We start from the raw sequence: 24,872 nt of genomic DNA, 5'->3' as shown, positions 1-24,872 counted from the left end.
AGGGAGTGAAATCAAAAGCAAAATCGGCACTAATTTGTGCGGATTTTGCTGCAGCATTTCGGTCCTCTGTGTACCCAGACACAGGCCACAGATAATTAGCCCTAAAATAAGCTTCGTTAACAGACTGCATCAGTACTTGCTATTATTATTAATGGCAGGTACAGCTAGGCCCACTAGTGATAACAAGCATGCGCTACCTGTATCCGGAACGCACCGTCTACAGGAACCCTCATGATCTCCTAAACTAATTATATAATTCAGTATATAAAAACCTAAGAAAAAAAGAGAAACACAACAGCTGGTTGCCATTAGCAACCAGATCCCATCCTTCATATATTTCAGCACAGCGAGACACGTTCCACTTTATCACGCAGGTCTGCAAGTGTTCCCACTTAATGCCCCCTTTACACTGTCAGATAAATGAGGTCACACCTGAGTGACGTCACCACCAGTAGTTCGCGCTCGTGTAGAACATCGCTGAGTATCGCTAACTTCTCGCTCAGCGCTTCACATTATATGTGAAATTAGTACGCGATCGGCAGCGAAAAGTTAGTGAACCAGCGATGATTTTTAGGCCGGCTAAAACTGAGCGACAGTCTAAAAGTAAACGAATAGCGCTCGGCGGCTTTGCGTTTAGACATAACGATTATCACCCATTTGTGTTCGTTTGAACAAATTATTACGTGTCGAGGGGCCATAAGGGAAACCTGGCATGGTAATGTAACACAGTTACCGCGAAGACCACCTCCCTCGCAGAGTGCACTCACCTATGCAAACATCGATCTTTCCTTTAATTGCTGCTTCGTGTAGAGGGGTATAGTTCCAGTTGTCTCTGGCGTTGGGGTCCGCACCCTGGCAAAGCAGAAGAGTCACAACCTCAGCATGACCGAAGGAACAAGCATTGTGGAGGGGAATAAGACCGCCATCATCTCTAGCGTGAACATTCGCTCCCGTCTGCAGCAGATGTTCCACAACGTCTTTTCTTCCAAACCCTAGAAGAATAAAAAGACCATTTTATATAAGATTAACCCTATAATTATTCTGCTTGTGTTAGTTAAAAACATTTCTTTACAGGATTTAGCAAAAAGGGAGAATACATACAAAACGCCAATATCCAAACCTTCTACCCCCACCAGCACCCTGTAAGGGTAAAAGACACCACAGTGCAGTCAGGACGCGGCCGGAGCCGCCGTAGGTTCAGTAGTCATGGTTTTCTATGGTGATGTTGATGTGCGGTGCAGCAGGGTCAGGCCTCCCTCACACAGGTGTTTGCAGAAACGCAAGTTTTTTTCAGCGCTGCATCTACTCCGGTTCCAGCAGCGCTGTCATGCATTTCTGACAACATTTTGGCTGCGTTTTCACCACAACTGAAAACGCAGCCAAGGATGCTGGTAAAAAAAATAAATCAATACACCTAGATAGGGTATATTGAAATCCCCATCTCCAGCAAGAGTGATTGGTGCATCGAGCAGCAACTCTGATTGGCAAAGCCAGCTGACACTGCGCAGCGCAGGGCTGGAAACGGCGAAAAATAGAACATACATCACTGTCAAAAGTGTAGCGTTGTGCGAGCAGCCCCATTGAAATGAATGGGAGCGTTGTACAGTGTTCCGCAGCGATGTACAGCAAGGGCACACAGTGGGGTACAGGGGACGGGTGACCCAGTCCCACGGAAGGGTACAGGGGACGGGTGACCCAGTCCCACGGAAGGGTACAGGGGACGGGTGACCCAGTCCCACGGAAGGGTACAGGGGACGGGTGACCCAGTCCCACGGAAGGGTACAGGGGACGGGTGACCCAGTCCCACGGAAGGGTACAGGGGACGGGTGACCCAGTCCCACGGAAGGGTACAGGGGACGGGTGACCCAGTCCCACGGAAGGGTACAGGGGACGGGTGACCCAGTCCCACGGAAGGGTACAGGGGACGGGTGACCCAGTCCCACGGAAGGGTACAGGGGACGGGTGACCCAGTCCCACGGAAGGGTACAGGGGACGGGTGACCCAGTCCCACGGAAGGGTACAGGGGACGGGTGACCCAGTCCCACGGAAGGGTACAGGGGACGGGTGACCCAGTCCCACGGAAGGGTACAGGGGACGGGTGACCCAGTCCCACGGAAGGGTACAGGGGACGGGTGACCCAGTCCCACGGAAGGGTACAGGGGACGGGTGACCCAGTCCCACGGAAGGGTACAGGGGACGGGTGACCCAGTCCCACGGAAGGGTACAGGGGACGGGTGACCCAGTCCCACGGAAGGGTACAGGGGACGGGTGACCCAGTCCCACGGAAGGGTACAGGGGACGGGTGACCCAGTCCCACGGAAGGGTACAGGGGACGGGTGAACCAGTCCCACGGAAGGGTACAGGGGACGGATGACCCAGTCCCACGGAAGGGTACAGGGGACGGATGACCCAGTCCCACGGAAGGGTACAGGGGACGGGTGACCCAGTCCCACGGAAGGGTACAGGGGACGGGTGACCCAGTCCCACGGAAGGGTACAGGGGACGGGTGACCCAGTCCCACGGAAGGGTACAGGGGACGGGTGACCCAGTCCCACGGAAGGGTACAGGGGACGGATGAACCAGTCCCACGGAAGGGTACAGAGGACGGATGAACCAGTCCCACGGAAGGGTACAGAGGACGGATGAACCAGTCCCACGGAAGGGTACAGAGGACGGATGAACCAGTCCCACGGAAGGGTACAGAGGACGGATGAACCAGTCCCACGGAAGGGTACAGAGGACAAGTATACCAGACCCACAGAGGCGTACAGACTGAACTGCACATTACAAAACTATTGGATTGATGTTCCAACAGTATGTAGATATATTGGATGCTCAAAAAGAGCTTTAATGCTCCAAAGTATGATATTGGGATGCTCTGGTAAGAATGACAGAGCTCTCAATAATCCAATTTTAGAATTAAAATGCTCAGATATTTAGAATTCTTGACGCGTTTCTCTGGCCGTACGGACAGAACATCAGAAGCTTAATGTGATGAAAATATCACAGACCTGCCCTCGTTAATTGGGTAACGCCTAAGGAAACCGGATGCGTCCTAACAGGTCCTTAGGAAGATCCAGGGCTGAGTCCTCATCATCTCCATTGACACCCTGGAACTTTATCAGGCCATCCATCAGGTTGTTATCCCCTTTCACATCGTTGAGGTTGGTTATAAGAAAAATATTACCGAGGATAATTGTGTGTAAGGTTGATGTGCCAACTGCGCAGCGACTCATAATCAAACGAATGAAGTAATGAAGTAATCGGGCGATTAGACGTTGAAGTTAGACGGAGCCATGGAGACGGGGACGCCAGCGCAGGGAAGGTAAGTGAATAACTTCTGTATGGCTCATATTTAATGCACGATGTATATTACAAAGTGCATTAATATGGCCATACAGAAGTGTATAACCCCACTTGCTGCCGCGAGACAACCCCTTTAAGTTTAAGGGGTTCAATGTTTAATTTTAGGTGTCTACAAACACCTTGCGTCTCCACATACTGTTTACCAAGTAGAGAGAAGGGTATAACTATTTTTTTTTGTTAAAAGTGTATTTCCTATGTGATGTAACTACCTGCTGTCTGACCTCTATGTATCTAACTTACAAACTGCTTAAAAAGGTAAAACAGCACTTTTATTTCAATAAAAATGTAGTCCATTGGAGTCTAAAACTTTTATTTAAACTTCATTAGTGCATACCAAAGACGCAGTCAGATGATCGAAAGGAGAAACTAAGTGAACCCCACTAAAATACTTATAAATGAATTGACGTATATACTAGTAAGAGCCCTGAATGATGGAACTATGTATGAATATCCAGGGGTGTAGCTAAAGGCTCATGGGCCTGAGAGCAAAACTGTATCTGCCCCCCCCCCCCCCCCCCAACTTCTTATCCCCTTAATGGAGAGGTGCAACTTGAAGCTCCTGGGCCCCAATGCAAAACCTGTAACAAGGCCCCCAACGATAATGCTGTATTCATAGTACTGGGCTCCCAATATGGAGAAGAGAGGCCTTATAGGCCCCCTAAGGCTCCTGGGCCCGGGTGCAACCGCATCTCCTATACTTACGCCAGTATGCATATCCATTACTATTATTTCCTAGGGTGAAAGCCTTTTTTGCTTGGTCACAATCCATAAGGGGTAACTTACAGGCAGCCCAATTAATTCAAGCATTCTTAGTATCAATCAAAATATAGGCAATTAATTATACTGACTTTATCTTACCCCCATCTGCACTTCGATTCCCTTCATACACACGAGACACGTCAGACCTATTACTGAGATTTCAGGGAATCCAGATGGATGAGAATGTGAATACAACCGGATTAAAGGCAGTAACAGAATTCCCCAGCGAAAGGGGGTCACATATTAAATGCTGTAATGAATTTGTGCTGGATGGCCAATACTACTACCAGCTAAGTGGCACTGCGATTGACAGCCCATGTGCCCCCGGTACACCAATGTACACCTCCGGTGGGAGGCCAATAGTAGGTGGCAGAATAAAAAAAAAGGGTATGGCTATAACTCAGGATACTTTCTTCTTCTGGTCAGGCCCCAAGTCACTCAGTTTGTTGAAGATCTTAACGTTAAATCGAGTGGGTCTGGGATTTACAGTCAATCTTTGGCATTCCTTAATGTTCAGATGATAAGAAGTAGTGAAGACCAGACCGACATGTTGAAAGCTAAATCGCTTCAGTTAGTTTCTTGAGGAGGGAGAGGTCCCATCCATATGCTCTCATAAAGGGTACAAAACGGACGAAAGACTTCACTGTGTGGGTGAATGATCCGAGGATAACATTTTGGGAGAGCGGATACCCAGACGGTGCTTAGGGATGCCTTTAAAACAATATTAGATAAAGAAACTGAATGATTGCTGGTGTGCTGCGGAAGGGATATGCCGGAAGTGACGTCAGCGGGAGCCCGGGGAGCAGAGAGCGGGAGCAAGGGAACGTAGAGGAGAGTTTGGAGTGTGATCTCATCTATCTTCACTACTTCCATAAGTAAATAGTAGATCCCCATTAGGATGAGCTCCATGCCTCGCAATGTCATCCAGTGTGCTACTTGTGCAATGTATGCGGTCCTTGATCAGCCAATCGAGGGTGCATACTGTTGCGCAAGATGCGTGCTCGTTGCACATTTGGAAGCCCAAATCCTGGATCTAAATGAGCAACTGGCAACACTGAGATCCATTTACATCATGGAAAAGTTTGCTGCTCACTGAGCCGACACTCACTGGGGTAGAGGCGGGGGCGGACGGTAGTACGGAAGAGCAGGCAGCTAGCTGGGTGACAGAAGGAGGGGTAGAGGGAAGAGAACCAGGAAGGCTAGTCCTGAACTGGCACAACCCAACAAGTTTGCAACATTTGCAGATGAGGGGGATGCCATTACAGAGCCAGCACTGCTGCAGAACAACATTCCCTCTGAACACCAGGGAGATGACTGCTCCAGTGAGATCGGGATGGGGAGCGTAGGGCAGGCTAGACAGATTCTAGTGGTGGGGGACTTAATTATAAGGGGGACAGATAGGGCAATCTGCCATCAAGACTGGGATCGTTGAACAGTGTGTTGTCTTCCTGGAGCTCGAGTCTGACACATCGCGGATCGGATTTACAGATTACTGGGAGGGGCTGGTGAGGATCTAGCGGTCATGGTGCACGTTGGCACCAATAAACAAATTACAGGTCAATGGAGGGCCCTAAAAAATTATTTCAAGGACCTAGGATCCAAGCTTAGGGCAAGGACCTCCAGGGTAGTTTTTTTCGGAAATACCACCTGCACCAAAAGCCACACTAGAAAGGTTTGGGTTCCTGGAGGACTGGACTGACTTTGCTTTCGGCTACAGGCTCTACCATAGGGACGGGCTGCATCTCAGTGGGGAGGGTGCAGCTCTGCTGGGTGAGAAGATGGCTAGAAGTCTGGAGGAGTGTTTAAACTAGGGACTTGGGGAGAGGGAGGGCAAAAAGAGAAGCAAGGGAGTAGACAGCGACCTGGGACCAGGTAATGGGAATGGGGTCGAGCAGGATGTGGGGTTAGTACAGTTAGAACTGACAGAACAGCCAATAGTACCATTAGTAACAAAATGAATTTAAAGAACAAAAACAACCGTATAAATTGTATGGCAACGAATGCAAGAAGTCTGATCAGCAAAGTGAGTGAGCTTGAAGCGACAATGACTGATTCAAATTACAATATAGTTGGAATAACGGAAACATGGCTTGATAAGTGCAATTCGGCTGTGAATTTACAGGGTTACAATCTCTTCAGAAGAGACCATGAGGAACAGAAAGGGGGAGTGGTATGTATGTATGTTAAATCGTACTTAATGCCGAGGCTACGGGAGGATATAGGGGCAGGAGATAAACATGTGGAATCTCTGTGGGTAGAAATACAGGAAGAAAAAAGTAAAATACTGATAGAGGTTTTCTATAGGCCATCAAAAGCAACAGAAGAAACTGAAATCTTATTAAGGCAAAAAGAAGAGGTGTCAAACTGCAATGAAGTAATTATTATGGGGGAGTTTAATTATCTGGCTATAACATGGGAAGACGAAACCTGCAAATCTCACAAGGGTGATAAGTTCTTGAGAACAATGAAAGATAACTACCTTGTCCAACTTGTGCGAGAGCCAACTATAGGGAGGGCCACTCTGGACTTCGTACTAACAAACCGGACCGAATAATGGGGGTACAGGTTGAGGGGCACTTGAGAAATAGTGACCACAATATAATTAATTTCCAGCTGTCATTCAATAAGAAGCCTTATCAGGGAGCGACAAACAAACTAGACTTTAGTAAAGCAAAATTTGATCAGCTTAGAACTACTATCGGTAACATTAATTGGGACAACATCCTCAAAAATATCAGTACAGAGGACAAATGGGAAAAGATTAAGAGGATCCTAATGACCTCATGTAAGCAGTTCATACCCTTTAAATAAAGAACCACAAGTAGAAGGAAACCAATGTAACTCGACAAGACTGTAAGGGGAGCAATAACTGAAAAAAAAGATAGCGTGTAAACTACTAAAACAAGAAGACAGCGAAGAAGAGCTAAAAAAAAACGGGAAAAAAACAAAATATGTAAAGGAAAGATCAAAATTGCTAAGGAGGAGGCAGAAAGACTGATCACCAAAGAAAGCAAAAATAACCCTAAACTATTCAATTATATTAACAGCAAAAGGATTTGCACTGAATTGCCCCTTTTAACAAATAACGCAGAAGAAATCATAGAAGACGATAGGGGAAGGCAAACCTATTAAATGGTTTCTTTTCAAGTGTATTCACAAATGAAAAAGGAAATGTCACACAAGATGCAGGGGAATAAAACAACCCCCCCCCCCCCCCCTGCTAAATATTGCATAACACAAGAAAAAGTACAGAGCTGGTTAAAGAAGATTAAAAAAAATAAACAATAATTAAATCGCCGGGCCCAGATGGAATACACCCAAGGGTTCTAAGGGAACTAAGTGATGTGATAGTGTCTATAAATATAAGAAATAGCGGTCTAGACTGGGGTTGTACCATTGGATTGGCGCATTGCCCATGTGGTTCCAGTATACAAAAAGGGGTCCAAAAGAGAGCCTGGTAACTACAGGCCGGTAAGTCTCACTGCAATAATTGGAAAAATATTCAAGGGGTTTCTGAGAGACGCCATCCTAGAATACCTCAAGAAGTACAGTATAACCCCTCATCAGCATGGGTTAATGAGGGGGTCGATCATGTCAGACCAATCTGATCAGCTTCTACGATGAAGTAAGCTCTAGGCTGGACCTGGGAGAGTCTATTGATCTCGTATATCTGGACTTCTCTAAAGCATTTGACACCGTGCCACATAATAGGCTGATATATAAAATGAGACAGCCTCGACCGGGTGAAAATGTGTGTCTGGGTAAAGAACTGGCTCAGAGATAGAAAGCAGAAGGTGGTAATAAATGGTTTGCACTCTGATTGGGCCACCGTGGGTAGCGGGGTGCCACAGGGCTCAGTGCTAGGCCCAATTATGTTAAATATATTTATCAATGAGAGACTACACAGTAAAACAATCAATATTTGCTGATGATACAAAATTATACAAGATAATTAATCCAACGGATGGCAACGTACGGCTATAAAAAGACCTAGATAAACTGAGGGCTTGGGTTAAAAGATGGCACATGAAGTTTAATGTTGATAAATGTAAGGCTATGCACACGGGCAGGAGAAATGGATGTCACCAATATACACTAAATGGGGTACTGCTAGGGAAAAGTGAGATGGAAAAAGACCGGGGGTACTAGTGGATTGTAGACTAAACTGGAGTAATCAATGCCAGTCAGCTGCTGCAAAATCTAATAAAGTTTTGGGATGCATTAAAAGAGGTATAGGGGCGAAGGATGAGAACATTATCCTCCCACTATATAAGGCACTTGTCAGGCCTCACATGGAATACTGTGTACAGTTCTGGACACCGGTGCTCAGGAAAGATGTTGCAGTGCTTGAGGGGGTTTAAAGAAGGGCGACTAAATTAATAAATGGAATGAAGGGACTGGAGTACCCAGAGAGGCTATCCAAATTGGGATTATTCACCCTAGAAAAAGAGACGGCTAAGATCAAATACCGATGTATAAATACATGAGGGGACGATACAAGGATCTCTCCCAGGATCTGTTTATACCCAGGACCGCAACAAGAGGACATCCGCTACGTCTAGAGGAAAGCAGATTTCATCACAAACACAGAAGAGAATTCTTTACTTTAAAGGGGTTGTCCCGCGGCAGCAAGTGGGTCTATACACTTCTATATGGCCATATTAATGCACTTTGTAATGTACATTGTGCATTAATTATGAGCCATACAGAAGTTATAAAAAGTTTTTTACTTACCTGCTCCGTTGCTGGCGTCCTCGTCTCCATGGTGCCGACTAATTTTCGCCCTCCGATGGCCAAATTAGCCGCGCTTGCGCAGTCCGGGTCTTCTGCTGTCTTCAATGGGGCCGCTCGTGCAGAATGCCGGCTCCGTGTAGCTCCGCCCCGTCACGTGCCGATTCCAGCCAATCAGGAGGCTGGAATCGGCAATGGACCGCACAGAAGAGCTGCGGTCCACGGAGGGAGCAGACCCCGGCGGCCATCTTCAGCAGGTGAGTATGAAGACGCCGGACCGCCGGGATTCAGGTAAGCACTCTCCGGTTTGTTTTTTTTAACCCCTGCATCGGGGTTGTCTCGCGCCAAACGGGGGGGCGGGACAACCCCTTTAAGAGCAGTGAGACTGTGGAACTCTCTGCCTGAGGACGTGGTGATGGCAAAATCCATTGGGTTTAAGAGGGGACTAGACGTCTTTCTCGAGCCGAAGGATATTACAGGATATAGACATTAGGTGATCAGCTGGGTTGTTGTTCTGGGTCTTACATTTAGGTAGGAACTATCAAAGGTTGATCCAGGGATTATTCTGATTGCCATTATGGAGTTGGGAAGGAATTTTTTCCACGAGTGGGCTAATTAGCTTCTGCCTCTTGGGGTTTTTTGCATTCCTCTGGATCAATAAGGGGGTGAAATAGGCTGAACTAGATGGACATTATCTTCATTTCAGCCTAACATACTATGTTACTATGCTACTATGAACCCCTAGTCACGAAGAAATAGGAAAGAGAAGATCCAACATTGTAATCAAATCGTAAGACCTTGTTTAAAGACTTCTAGCAAAGTGAGAAAAATTTTGGAAAAAATGTTGCAATTTGAAAAAATTAGTAACATAGTTTGTAAGGCCAAATGAAGACAATGTCCATCTAGTTCAGCCTGTTTATCCTCCTGTTTTGTTGATCCAGAGGAAGGCAAAAAAAACCAAAAGGCAGAAGCCAATTAGCCCTTTTGGGGAAAAAATTCCTTCCCGACTCCCTAATGGCAATCAGACTGTTCCCTGGATCAACCCCTAATAGTTCCTACCTGCCTGTATACCCGGATTACCAAATAATCTTAGATTTATATCTTATAATATCCTTCCTCTCCAGAAAGACATCAAGTCTCCTTTTAAACTCCTCTATGGATTTTGCCAGTGTTAGATATAAACTAGTTCAAAGCCACTTCACATCCCCTCCAATACCTTCTACCCGCCATGGGAGTCTATAGAGGCTTTGAAAAGGAGCGAGAGCTGTAACAGCCGGATGGTTAAAATAAAAAGATGTTTTAAACTAAACAAAGTGGTAAATCTCACTAAATCCCTATGGATTACACCGGGAAAACGGACGCACAATAAGAGGATCGTGTTAATGATATATTAAGCAATACAGTTACAGGATACAATCACTGACCCCTAATGGACTTACGCCCAATGTCCACGGGCAGATTTGAATTGCAGAATCCGCATGGGGTACATAGGGAAACATGGGCGTCCGCAACTAAATTAAAGCATGCGGATTTGGTTTGTGGATCTTTTGGTCCGGAAAACAAATCGCAGCATGCTCAACTTCAGTGTGGATTCCGAAAAGACGACTTCCATTGAAGTCAATGGAAGCCGTTGGACCCGCAGCCCATCTGCGAAAGACATCACGAACGGGCGGCGGGTTCCACAGGAAAAGCAGATTTGAAGAAGAAAAAAATCTGGCGAGCTGTGCGGACCATCCACAGTACAGATAACCCAGAAGAGGGATCTGCACAGATGCCGCCACCTGCACGCCCAGGTAAGCATGGTCTCCCGCTGCGGTCATGGGCTGGATTCAGTGCGCGGAATCCGACCTGCCAGTGGACATGAGGCCTTAAAGGGGTTTTCTAGCCAACGGCTGCTGTCAGTGCCGGGCTACGGAACAGAAGTTCCTGCTCTGACCTCTGCAGTGGCCGGCACTCATAATTGCAGGCACAGCTCATTATAAATCAATGGTACCTCAGCCTGCAGCTACAGGCACAGCTCCCATCAATTTCATTGAGCGCTGTGCCTGCAATTACAAGTCCAAGCCAGTACACACGGTTGGAGAAGCGGCTACTGCTCCGACCCCGATGTATTCTGCCACTGACAGCCGGAGCTGCCCATATACCCCCTCAATGAAAACATGAGTTTTCAGTGTCCCTTATAAATGGATTAGTCTCTTTTGAACTCAGTAATTTACTATATAATGGAGTTGCTCTCTATTAATGATCGTTGGAAGTAGTTATGTGTTGCGTTCAAGTGGATATTATGTTTCTATTGAACTATATGTAGATCTGATAAAACATGCAAGTTCTGGGATCTTAGGCCATTGTAATCTGAAATCAGACGTTCTGGACCAGAGGACACTCGCAACTGTGCGCTGAGCGAACCCCGCGAGTATCACAGACGGCGACCGGCACACCACCATGCTATTTAGCTCCATGAAGAGATGGACTACTAGAGGCGAAACGGGTAGGCTCTGTCAATGAGGAATGGTTAGGAGAAGTTAAGGGAACGGTTCCAGAGCTGCTCTATATAGAATAATGCTCCATAGGGGAAAACTAGCGAGGAACTTTCGGAGATGAACATCTAGACAATAGCCGCTGTATACAAAGAATTACCCAATCCATGTCCTGCTACTGAGAAACACTGCATAGGATTTAAAGCTCCTAGATCGACATTTTCTTAACATGACATACAGTTGTGACCAAAAGTTTTGAGACTCGCGCACATTTTAGTTTTCACAGTTTGCCGCTTCAGTGTTTTTAGATCTTTCAGTCAGATGTTTCTCTGGTTACTGAAGTACAATTATAAGCATTGCAGAAATTTTTTTAAATTATTGACAAATACATCAAGTTTAGGCAATGACTCAAATCTTTACAGTGTTGACCCCATTTTTTCAATTTGCCCTGGCATGCTGGATATCAGCTGTTCGGTCATATCCTGCCTGATGACAGCCCATTCTTGACTAATCCATCTGCTTTATGAGGATTGACCACAACTTCTCAATGGGATCGACATCTGGGGAGTTTCATGGCCATAGACCCAAAATGTCAAGGTTTTGTTCAGTGGGCCACTTAGTTATTACTTTTGCCTTGTGACATGGTGCTCCATCATGCTGGACAAAGCATTGCTCGTCACCAAACTGCTTCTGAATGGTCAAGAGAAGTTGCTCTTCTGGAAGTGTTCTTGCACAAAATTGTAAGTGATCCCGTACCCTTGGATGAAAAGCAACCCAACACATGAATGTTCTCAGGATGCTTTACTGTTGGCCTCACGCAGGAATCCTGGCAGCCCTCACCTTTTCTTCTCTGGACAATTAGTCTTCCAGATGCCCCAAACAGTCTGAAGGAGGCTTCAAAGAAAATACCTTTAACCCAGTCCTCTGCAATCCCCATACTGCCTGCAGGTCAGTCTGTCCGGATATTTATCTTGGAGAGAAGGAGCTTCCTTGCTTCCCTTCTTGACACCAGCCGACCTCCACAAGCCTTCACCTCGCTGTGCATGCAGACGTACCACCACCTCCGCTGCCATTCCAAAGCGAACCTCTGCTCTTGTTTTGGACTGACACCACTGCGCTTGTGTTGGACTGACACCACTGCGCTTGTGTTGGACTGACACCACTGCGCTTGTGTTGGACTGACACCACTGCGCTTGTGTTGTTGCTTTTTTCTAGACCTGTTTTCTTCTGTTTTTATTTTCTATCTTTGTGCATCTGCAGATTTTTGGCTACACATGTCCGTTCTGTCCCCGTCTTCCCTTTCTCTCTTCTATTCTTATGGGTCCCTTATCATTTTTATGCGTATTTGGTACAGCCTGTTACCTGCTGCATATGGCACCTTACAAGATGTCCGTTGTGGGTCCTATATGCCAACTGGTATCTTTTTTTTAATTGAAGCCATTCACAAGATGGCACGGCACACGCGCATGTGCCGTTGGATGCATTTGCCACACACCATATGGCACAGGATCACGAGATTCATTCTGCAAATCCGCACATGCGCAGACGAGGTATTGAGACGCCGATGGATGGCGACAGGACTTGAAGGGATCAGCGTGGCACAGCACATATGTATGTTTTAAGTTGTATGTAAATGTGTTTTTAACATGGTATTAAGCACACCCTGTCCTTGTTATGGTGGGGTGGTAACCTGTCTTGTGATTGGAGACTTGCTTGGTGTGGGGATTATTTAGGAGGGTATTTGTATAATAGCTTGAAAAAGACCATCTGGTTGAAACGTCACTGCCGTGTTTTTATGCCATGGGAGAATAAAGCTTGCTGCCGCACTATTTCTTTTCCTGAAATTCTTCATGATCCTATAAATTGTTTTAAGGGCAATCTTACAAGTAACTATGTCCTTACTAGAGATGAGCGAGCGTACTCGCTAAGGCAAACTACTCGAGCGAGTAGTGCCTTATGCGAGTACCTGCCCGCTTGTCTCAAAAGATTCGGGTGCTGGCGGGAGACAGCGGCGAGTTGCGTGAGTGAGCAGGGAGGAGCAAGGGGGGAGAGAGTGAGAGAAAGATCTCCTCCCCTGTTCCTCCCCGCTCTCCCCCGGACCCCGAATCTTCTGAGATGAGCGGGCAGGTACAAGCATAAGGCACCACTCGCTCAAGTAGTTTGCCTTAGCGAGTACGCTCACTCATCTCTAGTCCTTGCCTGTAAAGCCCTTTGTATGCAAAGCAACAATGATTGCAAGGGTTTCCTTGGAGGCAACCATGGTTAACAGAAGAGGACAATAATTTCAAGCACCAGCCCCTTCTTAAAGCAATGCTCTTATTCAATCATCATGGCAGCGTGATGCCGTGATGAAATCCAGTGGAATCTTTGTGATTTAAGACAAGGAATGACCGAATTACTGCAATTCATCCGATCACTTCATAATCTAGAGAGTTAATGCAAATTGTCAGTCGAAAAACTAAAACCATAGACTTTGTGAAAACCAAACTTTGTGGTCACTCAAAACTCTTGGCCTGGACAGATGTCTGTTCTTGTAGCTCATGCTTACTGTCTAAATGGGTGCCTACTGGTCAAAGAGAAAGCTCTTACTCATTGGTAGTAATGAGTCTCCTTATTGGCTGCGGCGCAGCCCAGTTCTGATCTGTCATGTCTATAAGTACGCATGAGGCCACTTTGGAATAGTAAATTTGACTGTTTTGGCGTTATTGTGACACATTATATGGCCCAACTACATGGCCAACTACAATGCAGCAAGTGAATGCCCGTCCTGATGCTGTATGTAGTAACAGACGAGCTGGCATTCAGCAAAGTATCAGCAGAAACTCTATGCAATATCATAATGTCATGTACACACAGTCCCACAGACCCCTATTAATAAACCAATGTCTGCTCTCCAACCATTGGACAGAAGGCAGAGCAGGGAGCCAGCCTGTGAAAATAGCCCCAGTTCCAGCAGAACATCTCCACTTCCCTGTTACTAGGGACGCAGAATGCCTAACAACAGGCAGTGGATTACAAAGATCCTAGAAGGGAGACCCCTAGTGGCAGGCACTTTAACCCCTTAATGACAGCCCCTTTTCTTTTCCATTTTCGTTTTTTCCGCTCTCTTCTAAAAAAAAAAATTTTAATTCCTTTATTTATCCATCGACGTCACAGTATGAGGGCTTGTTTTTTGCGGGACGAGTTGCATTTTTTTTCAATGGTGCTATTTAACGTACCATATAATGTACTGAAAAACTTTTAAAAAAATTCAAAGTGGAGTAAAATCAAAAAAAAAAACAAAAACATTCCGCCATCTTTCAGTGCGTCTTGTTTCTACGGCGCACAAACAAAAATGACATAACCTTATTCTATGGGTCAGTACGATTACTACCATACCAAACTTGTATAGTTTTTTTTAACTACTAATTTTTTTTCAAAGACATTTAATTTTTTAAAATTTTCTGCCGCAATCTTCTGCGTGCAGTAATTTTTTTGTAATAAACAGCTGACGCCTGCGCTTTATGACGAGCGGTCGCCCCGCAAGCTCTCTTCATACATACCCGACGCTCCAGAACGTAAATGTACGTCCTGGAGCGGGAAGGGGTTAAACTTGATTTTCAGTGGTAAAAGCAAAAAATAAATACATTTTCACTGAGTACACCAAAAGTTTGCTGATACACAGACTGGTAAATTAGCATAAGTTGTGTGAATTGTCCATTTAAATGAGAATTCCAAGTTGTAGAAATTGATAGCTTATACTTGTGCGAATACTGCAGCCGCGTCAACGTGTACATCCAAGTACTATCCCATTCGTACTAAAAAAAAAAAAAAAGAAAAAAGCCCATATTTTTTCTTTGTAGCGGCCATTCTGCATAGTGCTTCCGTCTCCTATTGAAGTAAATGAGACTCAGCCTGCAGTACCATGTCAGGCTACTGCACAATGCACAGCGCTGTCTGTTTCCAGCAATTAAGTAGATTTGTACAATGAACACCGATCAGTTTTTGCTGACCTACCCCGAGGACAGTAATCCATACGCAGGTGACAGCATCCATGAGGGGTTCAGAAACGTATAAAACTTTATTCTTGTATGACAGACGATGCAACGTTTCAGCCCTTCCGGGTCTTTGTCAAGCTGATGAAAGCATTTACACGGAAGGTATATAGTAATCAGTGTACCAACCGCCTTGCATTGCCCCTCCCCCTCGTATCCGAATAGGCAAAACAGCGGCAACAGTGATGTATTCATTTCTCGAATATATCTCCCCAGATTCATATGAATAAACCCCTGGAATTAAGTCCTGATCGCTGCACCCTGGGACACACGGCCACGAACTGTCATTGTGTGCGTCGTCTTCAAACTATAGCCAAACGTACTTCGCGAGCAAATCGGGATGCCTACAAACAACGGTCGCCGGCCAGACGCAGTGGAGGGTCCACGGCGGTTTGTTCCTGTGATGCTCTTATACGCAGGTAGAACAGCGGACATGACGTAATACATGGGATAATGGTGGCCACGGTACGATATGAGCCTGGTGCGCTGTACATTAGTCTCTGTTGGGAGTCTCCAGCCCACAATCCTGCACAGCATTCTGTGCGACTTCAATCAGGAAAAAGGCAAGAGGTGAGAATGGAAGCCACCTGAGCGACATTGGACTGTATTTCACCGAAAATAAGACCCTGACTTATATTAATTTTTGCCCCGAAAGAGGCACAGGGTCTTATTTTCAGGTGCTGTCTTACACCCATCTAGCAGTTGCCCTTCGGGTCCATCCCGCTGGGTTGCGGCACTCCGACAGGCTTCCGTGTAGTCCTCAATGTTGAAGGAGCATCTCTTGCCAGTGATGGGGCTTGAATACCCCGCCTCCAGCATGCGATTGCTCTGATTAGTTCAGCCTCAGCCAATCAAAGCCGGCGCTCAATAAACCAATCACAGCCATTCAATGATATTCAATGAATGGCTATGATTTGTACATTGAGCACTGGCTCTGATTGGCTGAGGTGGTGCTCCTGAACCAAATCAGAGCAATCACTTGCTGGAGGTGGGGATTCAAGCCCCCAAGAGATGCTCCATCGGCACTAATCACTGCACGGAATCCTGATGAAGAGCCGCAGCCCAGCGGGAGGGACCCGAACGGCGCCTGCTAGGTGAGTATTGGAGTATTGCGCTCTTAATTTTTTTAATTTAGTGTAGCTAGGGCTTATTTTGGGACAACATGGTAGTCAATGGGGGTCATTCAGCTCCATTCCCTGTAAAATTTAGGTTTCCTACTGCCATAATGGAAGAGGAAAACAGTCGTGAACAGAGTCTTCGCAGATTACCCAATACCACAAAAATAACTGTCCCTGTAGGCCCGTCCATCCTCGGGCTAGACCCCAGAACCGGGGCGTCAGACTCATTGTCACCAGGGGCCACATCAGCATTATAGGGGCGATTGTAAGGGCTCACACGGGTGTATTTGCCACCTAGTACGGACACTTTAAAGACCCCTGATTTGCATTGGGGTACTCAGACTTGCGTTTTTCACTTATCCTATTTTAGTCCGTATTACAGACCAAAATTGGACATTAAAGGCAATGAGATCCCGTAAGTTCACAGTTCATACTTATGACACGTGCGTATTTATGGCGTATTTACATATGAAGGCAGAAGTCTACGGGGCCTTCTAGCATTTTTTCCAGCAAGGTCCAAACATACAGTGAGAACGCACAGTTCAGTTCCGTAAAAACCCTGCGCATTTCACAGACTGAAGCGGCCCGCGCCCGCGTGAGTGAGCCCTAAATGTAACTACTCCTTATACAGCTATGGTGCTCTCTGCACTACAATGGAGTTTCTCCCCTTCCACCTCTTTAGTGCCAAGCTTCCTACCTTAGCAGGTGGCTAGGGTACCCAGGTAGGGGCTCAGTGCTGTGCCACCACCTATAAAAAGAGCGGTGTGAAGGGGCTTGCCAAGGCACAGAATCCAACATGGAGCCCATTCCCTGTGCTGCTTTCCCCCACTGCCAAGCGCTGGCTGCGTCCGAACCTCACTGTGGGCCACAGCGCGATATGGCAAGCCGCATCCGATCGGCAGGCCTCAGTCTGACACGAGCCCTAGGCTCTCAACCCGTGGGACGCAAGTAAGAACGGCCCTTTACGGACTCAAGGCCTGCGGGCCAAACGCAGCCCATCACTTTAGGTAGACCACAAGCCCGGGACTGAGAAGAGCCTCTTCTAGACCGGAGGGTCCTGAGCTGTACGGGGAAGACCCTCTGGCACACTGTGGACTGAGTAGAGCCTCTTCTAGACCGGAGGGTCCTGAGCTGTACCGGGAACACCCTCTAGCACACTGTGGACTGAGAAGAGCCTCTTCTAGACCGGAGGGTCCCGAGCTTTACCGGGAACACCCTCTGGCACACTGTGGACTGAGAAGAGCCTATTCTAGACCGGAGGGTCCCGAGGTGTACCAGCAACACCCCCTGGCACACTGTGGACTGAGAAGAGCCTATTCTAGACCGGAGGGTCCTGAGCTGTACTGGGAAGACCCTCTGGCACACTGTGGACTGAGAAAAGCCTATTCTAGACGGGAGGGTTCTGAGCTGTACCGGGAAGACCCTCTGGCATACTGTGGACTGAGAAGAGCCTCTTCTAGACCGGAGGGTCCCGAGCTTTACCGGGAACACCCTCTGGCACACTGTGGACTGAGAAGAGCCTATTCTAGACCGGAGGGTCCCGAGCTGTACCAGCAACACCCCCTGGCACACTGTGGACTGAGAAGAGCCTATTCTAGACCGGAGGGTCCTGAGCTGTACTGGGAAGACCCTCTGGCACACTGTGGACTGAGAAGAGCCTATTCTAGACGGGAGGGTTCTGAGCTGTACCGGGAAGACCCTCTGGCATACTGTGGACGGAGAAGAGCCTATTCTAGACCGGAGGGTCCTCAGCTGTACCGGGAAGACCCTCTGGCACACTGTGGACTGAGAAAAGCCTATTCTAGACGGGAGGGTTCTGAGCTGTACCGGGAAGACCCTCTGGCATACTGTGGACGGAGAAGAGCCTATTCTAGACCGGAGGGTCCTCAGCTGTATCGGGAAGACCCTCTGGCACACTGTGGACTCAGTTGCAGCCTGAGGCTGGGTACTGGGATCGTGGCCGCCATCACACGAACGGTTCTGAGCCCACAGTGGAATCCGACCCTGTTCCCGGCCGGCGTACACGTGTACCAGTATTTTGTCTTCATGGTCTGCACTGCGGATGGCCCGCCTGGCTCGCCGTTGCACATGTGCAGTACAGTTTTTTTATTTACACTCCTGCTTTTCCCGTATCATCGTAACCTTTCCGCAATGCCAACTGCGAACAGGCCGGGCGGCTTCCATAGACTTCAATGGAAGCCGTCCGAGCGGAAACTGTGAAAGAAAAAAAATGCACGCTGCCATTTCTTTTCCGCAAGCAGAAAAAAAATCCCATTGGCGGTCCGCTGGTGTAAGCAGACAGGCGGATGCTCCATTGGTTTGAATTTGCGCGGAAGACGATCGCTGATTCTGCCATTCAGTGGTTTGTGTGCGGCTGGCCTAATGCGCTGCGTGTATACCCGCATGCAAAAGAGCGCTTGTAACCGAGTCAGACCAGGACCACGATGACAGCGGACTTGCGGGGTGCCGCCAATCACCACGCAGCATCTGGGCGTGAGTAAACGCGTAATACACGCCAGGACGGTGCCCGCTAGTGTGAGCGGCCCAATAGAAATCAAAGGACTATGGGCACCGTGAGCCGCGCACAATGACAGCACGCCCGTGTGAGCGCGGCTTAGGGTCCGGCCGTGGGAATTTTTTGGTAACCTTTCACCCGATTCTGCTGACCCCATTATGGTTCCTTTTCTGACTACCTGGCAAGTATCTCTGTTGGGGGCTTCAGCGAGGCGAGGGTCCTGAACAGTTAGGGCACAAGTCTGTCCGTTCTCCACTCATCCTTTACTAATATATCCTCTGGCAATCAGCCCTTTGAAGGCGACCCCCGACGCTGCCCTCGGCCCTCAAGTGGCCCCCGACATTGGCCCTCGGCGACCCCGACACTGCCGTGGCCCTCGGCGACCCCGACGCTGCCGTGGCCCTCAAGTGGCCCCCGACATTGGCCTCGGTGACCCCGACTTTGCTGCCGTGGCCCTCAGTGACCCCGACTTTGCTGCCGTGGCCCTCAAGTGGACCCCGACATTGGCCTCGGTGACCCCGACTTTGCTGCTGTGGCCCTCGGTGACCCCGACTTTGCTGCCGTGGCCCTCAAGTGGACCCCGACATTGGCCTCGGTGACCCCGACTTTGCTGCCGTGGCCCTCGGTGACCCCGACTTTGCTGCCGTGGCCCTCGGTGACCCTAACGCTGCCGTGGCCCTTGGTGACCCCGACCTCGCCGCCCTATGACCGCCCACACCCGCGCCCTCTGACCTGCTGCGAAGTGTAGCGGGGTGGACTTCCTGCCAGCCATGTCCTTGGCGTTGACATTCCCCGGCTCCAGCAGTCTCCGCACCCGGGACACATCCCCGTTCCGGCATGCTTCAAACAGTTCTCGGAAGGCTCCGCTGACGGCACTCAGGGGCCCCCCGGGGCCCACAGCGCCCCCCACCGCCCCGCTGTCCGGGCTCTCGGGCGGGCTGCCCCCGGACGACAGGCTGGACGAGGACGAGCTGCTGCTGCTGCTGGGGGCCGGCGCCGGGGGGACAGACGAGCTGGGTGACAACATGGCAGCAGCTTCCCCCGGAGGAGGAGACAGCGGCCTGGGCTGGAGCCCCGGCGGGGGAGCCGCTTCCCCCTCGGGCTGGGAGTCCGGGCCCTGCCGCTGGGAGGCTGGAGGCATCTCCGGGCTGCGAGGAGGAGACTCAGCGGAGAGCGGCGGCGGCGGTGAGGCCGGAGGAGGAGAGGAGGAAGGGGGAGGCTGCTGCTGGCCGGCCGCTCCGGACACTGGTTGTTGCTGGGAGCGTCTGGAAGGTACCGCCGCCATTATGACAGCTCGTTCCCCGGCTCCCTCCCCGTGGACGGCGGGCTCCCCGCTCCTGTCCACTCCGTGCGGCCTGCGACAAGAACCGGGCGCGAGCTCAGCGAGTGACGTCACGACAGGGGCGGGCGGAGCGCGGCGTAAACAATGACCCCACCACTGAGGGAGTGCGAAGCAGGGAGGGCGGGGTTACAGCACAGGGCGGGGCTTCTGCGGGACCGAAGATGGTGGCCGTAAGATTCGATTGGATGAAAATAATTATGGGCGGGTCAAAACGGGAATAATAATAGTGTTTTCGTCTTTTTTTCGAAACATCTTTATTGACAATGTTATGGCTGAGTCAGTGCGGTGACAGGTTCCTTCACACTGATTAACTGGAAGAGCGATTGTGTTCCTGCATGAAGTTGTAGCAAAATAATAATTTTAAAACGTTCCTGTGACCTAAAAATACCTTTTCTAAGGAGCCCGACAAAAAACATCCTCTCAGGCCTGTTGTGTCTAGAACCGCACTACAGGGTGTATTCAGAGGTTTCAGGGGCAGCTAGAACCAGGGCAGTGCAGTCAGTGAGCCACAAACCGCCGACTCCGTGTACGACTGTATGTTACGTGATAAGTTACTGTATTACGTGGTGACATCAGGAAATTCATCACCATGACGATAAAATAAACTCCATCCCACATCCTGGGTGCCAATGTTTTTGATAAATAGGGTGAAAATAATAGATGAAAAAACATCCCGACCCCAGAAGAAGAAGAAGTTGTTGTTTTGCTGCAGAACCTGGCATGCAGTTCCATCTCAGGCAGATATACAAATGATGAGAGTTGTGGTGATTAGATGAACGGTCTTGTCACCTGAGGCCCTAAAAGTGGTTCCTCCCTTGGCCTATAAAGGGCTCTCGGAGGCTCCGTGTGTAGTAGTGACCTCTTCTCCCACTTGTTGACCGCTAGACGCCTCTACGACGCAGAGAAGAGATTTCACCCCGTTACCAGAGTTTGAGAGGGGCGTATTATTGGGATGTGAGAAGCTGGAGGGTCATAGCGATGAATTGTCCCCACTGGCCGTTCTGACCAGACTGTTAGGAGGTGTTGGGACCAGTGGATGTGTGAGGGCACACAAGATGACCGGGCTCAGGACGCCCCCTACAGACCACCAGTAGAGAGGAGCATCTGATCGTCCGACAAGCACCAGCAGCTTCAACTGTTTTGTCGTCCGCCATCCAGAGACAGGTGGCGCCATTGTTACACCCTTGTGTCTGGCGGAACCATTCATGCCCACCCATATCACATCTTGTACCCAAGCTAGAGGCAGTACAAAACGGTACTAGAGCCTCCATGCCTGTTAGTATCACACCTTGTATCGAATCTATAGGCAGTACAACAGGATACTAGAGCCTCCATGCTGTCTGTATCACATTTTTATCCAAGGTAGAGGCGGTACAACAGGGTACTAGAGCATCCATGCCCCTTGTATCACATTGTTAAGAAAATTGTAGATCAATGTATCAGTTAATTGTTCTTTTATTGGATTGTAGACTAGAAGGATGCAGCATGATGCTAGAATATAGTGAAGGGGTTAAACAAAACGTTTTCTATACCAGTGCCTGGTAGACAGACAGCAGATAAGAGTCTCCAGACCCCCCCCCCCCTCATTCCTTTTCACTGAATTCATAACGGTTTCATTGAATGTTATAGTTACACCTTGAGAGGTGTAACTTATGTAAATCATTTTAGTTTCAGCCTATTATGTATTCTTATTAATCTTGGAGGCACATATTCTCCTGTGATGTCATTTATGGTATATAAACCACACACACAGGGGCGTACTTACAGGCTTGTGGGCCCGGGTGCAAGAGTTCCGTCTGGGCCCGCCCCCCTCCACAGCTCCGCCCCCCCTTCCCCACAGTAATAATAGGGAAAAAGCTTACAAATATAAACTTATTTTTATTTTCATTAAGAGTGAAATAATGCTGGAGAGGTCCGTTTACTTGTAGTGCACACCTAGGAACAGGAAAAATGTTTGTAGTTAGGAGCACTATTAGTAGTATGGTGATGATATCTCTTTTTTGTCAGATACTATATATACTATCGTATATGACATGGTGTGTTAGTCATGTGAGATAATGTAAACTGAATTATGTGTATATAAAAGGTGTAATCATATACAAACTAGTGATTCTTTTTCTGTATTGAAACTAGTCTGAGACCATAAATGACTTAACACATTAGAGGTTACATGCGCAGACCAAAGAAAACTTACGTTTAGTCGCTCTCTAAATTCCATAGAGACAGCAGCCCATGATCGTCTGAATTCTTAATCTTGAACAATTAACGTAACTGGAAAGTTGGAAACCAAACCCACCTACAAAATAAAGGATATTTATTCCCGTTTGCGTCTACAATTATACCATATTACATTATATACACAATGCAATTTCTACAAGACAGGAGATACAACTTGGTAAACAGTGTTGTTGCCATATTAAATGCTAATAACGAGTACTACAACAGGCAATAAAACAAGCGAACCAAACAAGTAAGACTGCCTGTAAAAGAAAAAAAATTTAGAATTGTAACCTATACTATATATATTGTCCTGGCAGCAGGGTACTTCCCGCAACAGGGCGTAAACTTACGTCCTGGGGATAGGGCGAGATCATAAGTGATCTTGCGCTATCCCGCACCATTAGCCGGCTGTCAGTCATAGCCGGCCTCCCGCTGAAACAGCGAGGGGGGCATCGGAGATGCTCCCCCTGCTGTTAATATACATGTACCCAAAAATGGCATCAATAAAAACTACAGTTCGCCACACAAAAAACAAACCCTCATACGGCCGCGGCGACAGAAAAGTAAAAAAGTCATGACTTTTTAAAAATGCAGATGAAAATCCACCAAAAATTGTTGCGTCATTAAACCCAAAATAGGCCATGTCCTTAAGGGGTTAAGGGACCTTATTTTGATGCATGCATCATTTTACAGCACTACATCAGAAGCGTATGTACCCCAAAATTATACCATTAACCCCTTCCCTCCCCATGACGTAAGGGTACGTCATGGGAGTGGGGTACTTCCCACAAAATGACGTACCCTTACATCACAGGAATAGCGCGAGATCATGACTGATCTCGCGCTATCCCGCAGCGGCAACCGGCTGTCAGTCATAGCCGGCCTCCCGCTGCAGCCGCGGGGGTGCATCGGAGATGCGCCCCCCGCTGTTAACTCCTTCCCTGCCGCGATCTATATAGATCGTAGAGAGCCCGGCCTGTTGCCATGGCAACAGGACGCCAGATACTGGCGTCCTGTGTTGCCAGTGCCTGGGATCGCTGTATAAGCGATAAGGCATGGCAGGACAGAAGTCCTGCCATGCCTTATCACATCGCTCATCAGTGCAGTGCTTTAAGTCCCTCAGAGGGACACAGATGGTGTAAAAAAAAAGCTTATAAAAATGTGCAAAAAAGGAAAAATGTAAAAAAAAGTGAAAAAACTCTTTTTTTGTGCTTTTTCTCATATTAGCATAAAAAAGGTAAAACAATTAAAATGGCACATATTTGGTATTGACGCGTACAACGTGGACAAAAAGTTGAACATGCTTTTTATTTTGTATGGCAAAAAGCGTAAAAAAAGCTAAAAAACAGGCAAAAATGCTAATTTTTAGCATTTTGCCTTGCAAAAAATGCAATAAAAGTGATCAAAAAAGCCCTAAATACCCCAAAATGGTACCAATAAAAACTACAGCTCATCTCACAAAAAATAAGCCCTCATAGAGCTCCGTACATAGAAAAATAAAAAAGTTACAGGATTACAAAAGTTACAGAATTTTGGTATCGTTGTAACCGTACCGACCCGCAGAAAAAATGTATTGTGTCATTTATGCTGCATGATTAACGCTGTAAAAAAGAAACAAAAATTCTATGGCAGAATTGATGCGTTTTCTCTCCCTGTTATCATAAAAAAATTAAAGTTTTACAATATAGTCTAGAACCCAAAAATAGCACCATCAAAAACTACAGTTTGCCACGGAAAAAACAAGCCCTTATACGGCCGCGTCGACACAAAAGTAAAAAAGTTATGGCTTTTGAAAAATGGAGATGAAAATCTGCTAAAAATCGTTGCGTCCTTAAGCCCAAAATAGGCCGTGTCCTTAAAGGGTTAAAAAATACAACTGTCCTGCAAAAGCAAGCCCTCATACGGCTATGTTGACAGAAAAATGTAAAAATCATGGCTTTTGGATTATGACGATGAAAAGAACTGAAAACGTTAGTCAATAAGACGCAAAGAGGCTTTGGTACTAAGGCCGCCTGCAGACGGGCGGAAATTCTGCAGCGGGATTTCCCACGGAATTTCCACGCCCTGGAAGCTGGCATAGGATTGCTCTAACAAACGCAATTCTATGCAGACGGCCGCAATTTGGCCGCTCGAAATGTCGCGCGGCATGCTCTCTTTCTGTGGGGGCTCGCAGAGAAACGCCACTCACCGGCCGCCGGCTCTGCTCTGCGCATGCACTGGCTGCCCGGCAGCCGCCACATGAGAGAGCCGGGGCCGTGGGAGCAGGTGAGTGACGCGCTGCTCTCTGCAGACGCTCAGGTCAAGTCCCGC

The 24,872-nt window shown here is 47.9% G+C and overlaps 1 protein-coding gene across 2 annotated transcripts in view; it reads right to left on the bottom strand.

Moving 5' to 3' along the window:
• Positions 1–20,408, bottom strand: part of TNKS (tankyrase) — a 186,571-nt gene extending 166,163 nt beyond the window's left edge. For both annotated transcript variants that reach the window (XM_066574526.1, XM_066574527.1), the window contains exons 1-2: positions 19,733–20,408; positions 768–992 (exon numbers count right to left, since the gene is read on the bottom strand). In XM_066574526.1, the coding sequence (XP_066430623.1) occupies positions 768–992; positions 19,733–20,285 (778 nt within the window). In that variant the 5' untranslated portion in view covers positions 20,286–20,408. The remainder of the gene's footprint in view (positions 1–767; positions 993–19,732) is intronic.
• Between the last annotated feature and the right edge of the window lie 4,464 nt (positions 20,409–24,872).

Source organism: Eleutherodactylus coqui, chromosome 7 (assembly GCF_035609145.1).
Source record: "Eleutherodactylus coqui strain aEleCoq1 chromosome 7, aEleCoq1.hap1, whole genome shotgun sequence".
Lineage (NCBI taxonomy): Eukaryota > Metazoa > Chordata > Amphibia > Anura > Eleutherodactylidae > Eleutherodactylus > Eleutherodactylus coqui.
This window is presented reverse-complemented; position numbering and strand designations above follow the sequence as displayed.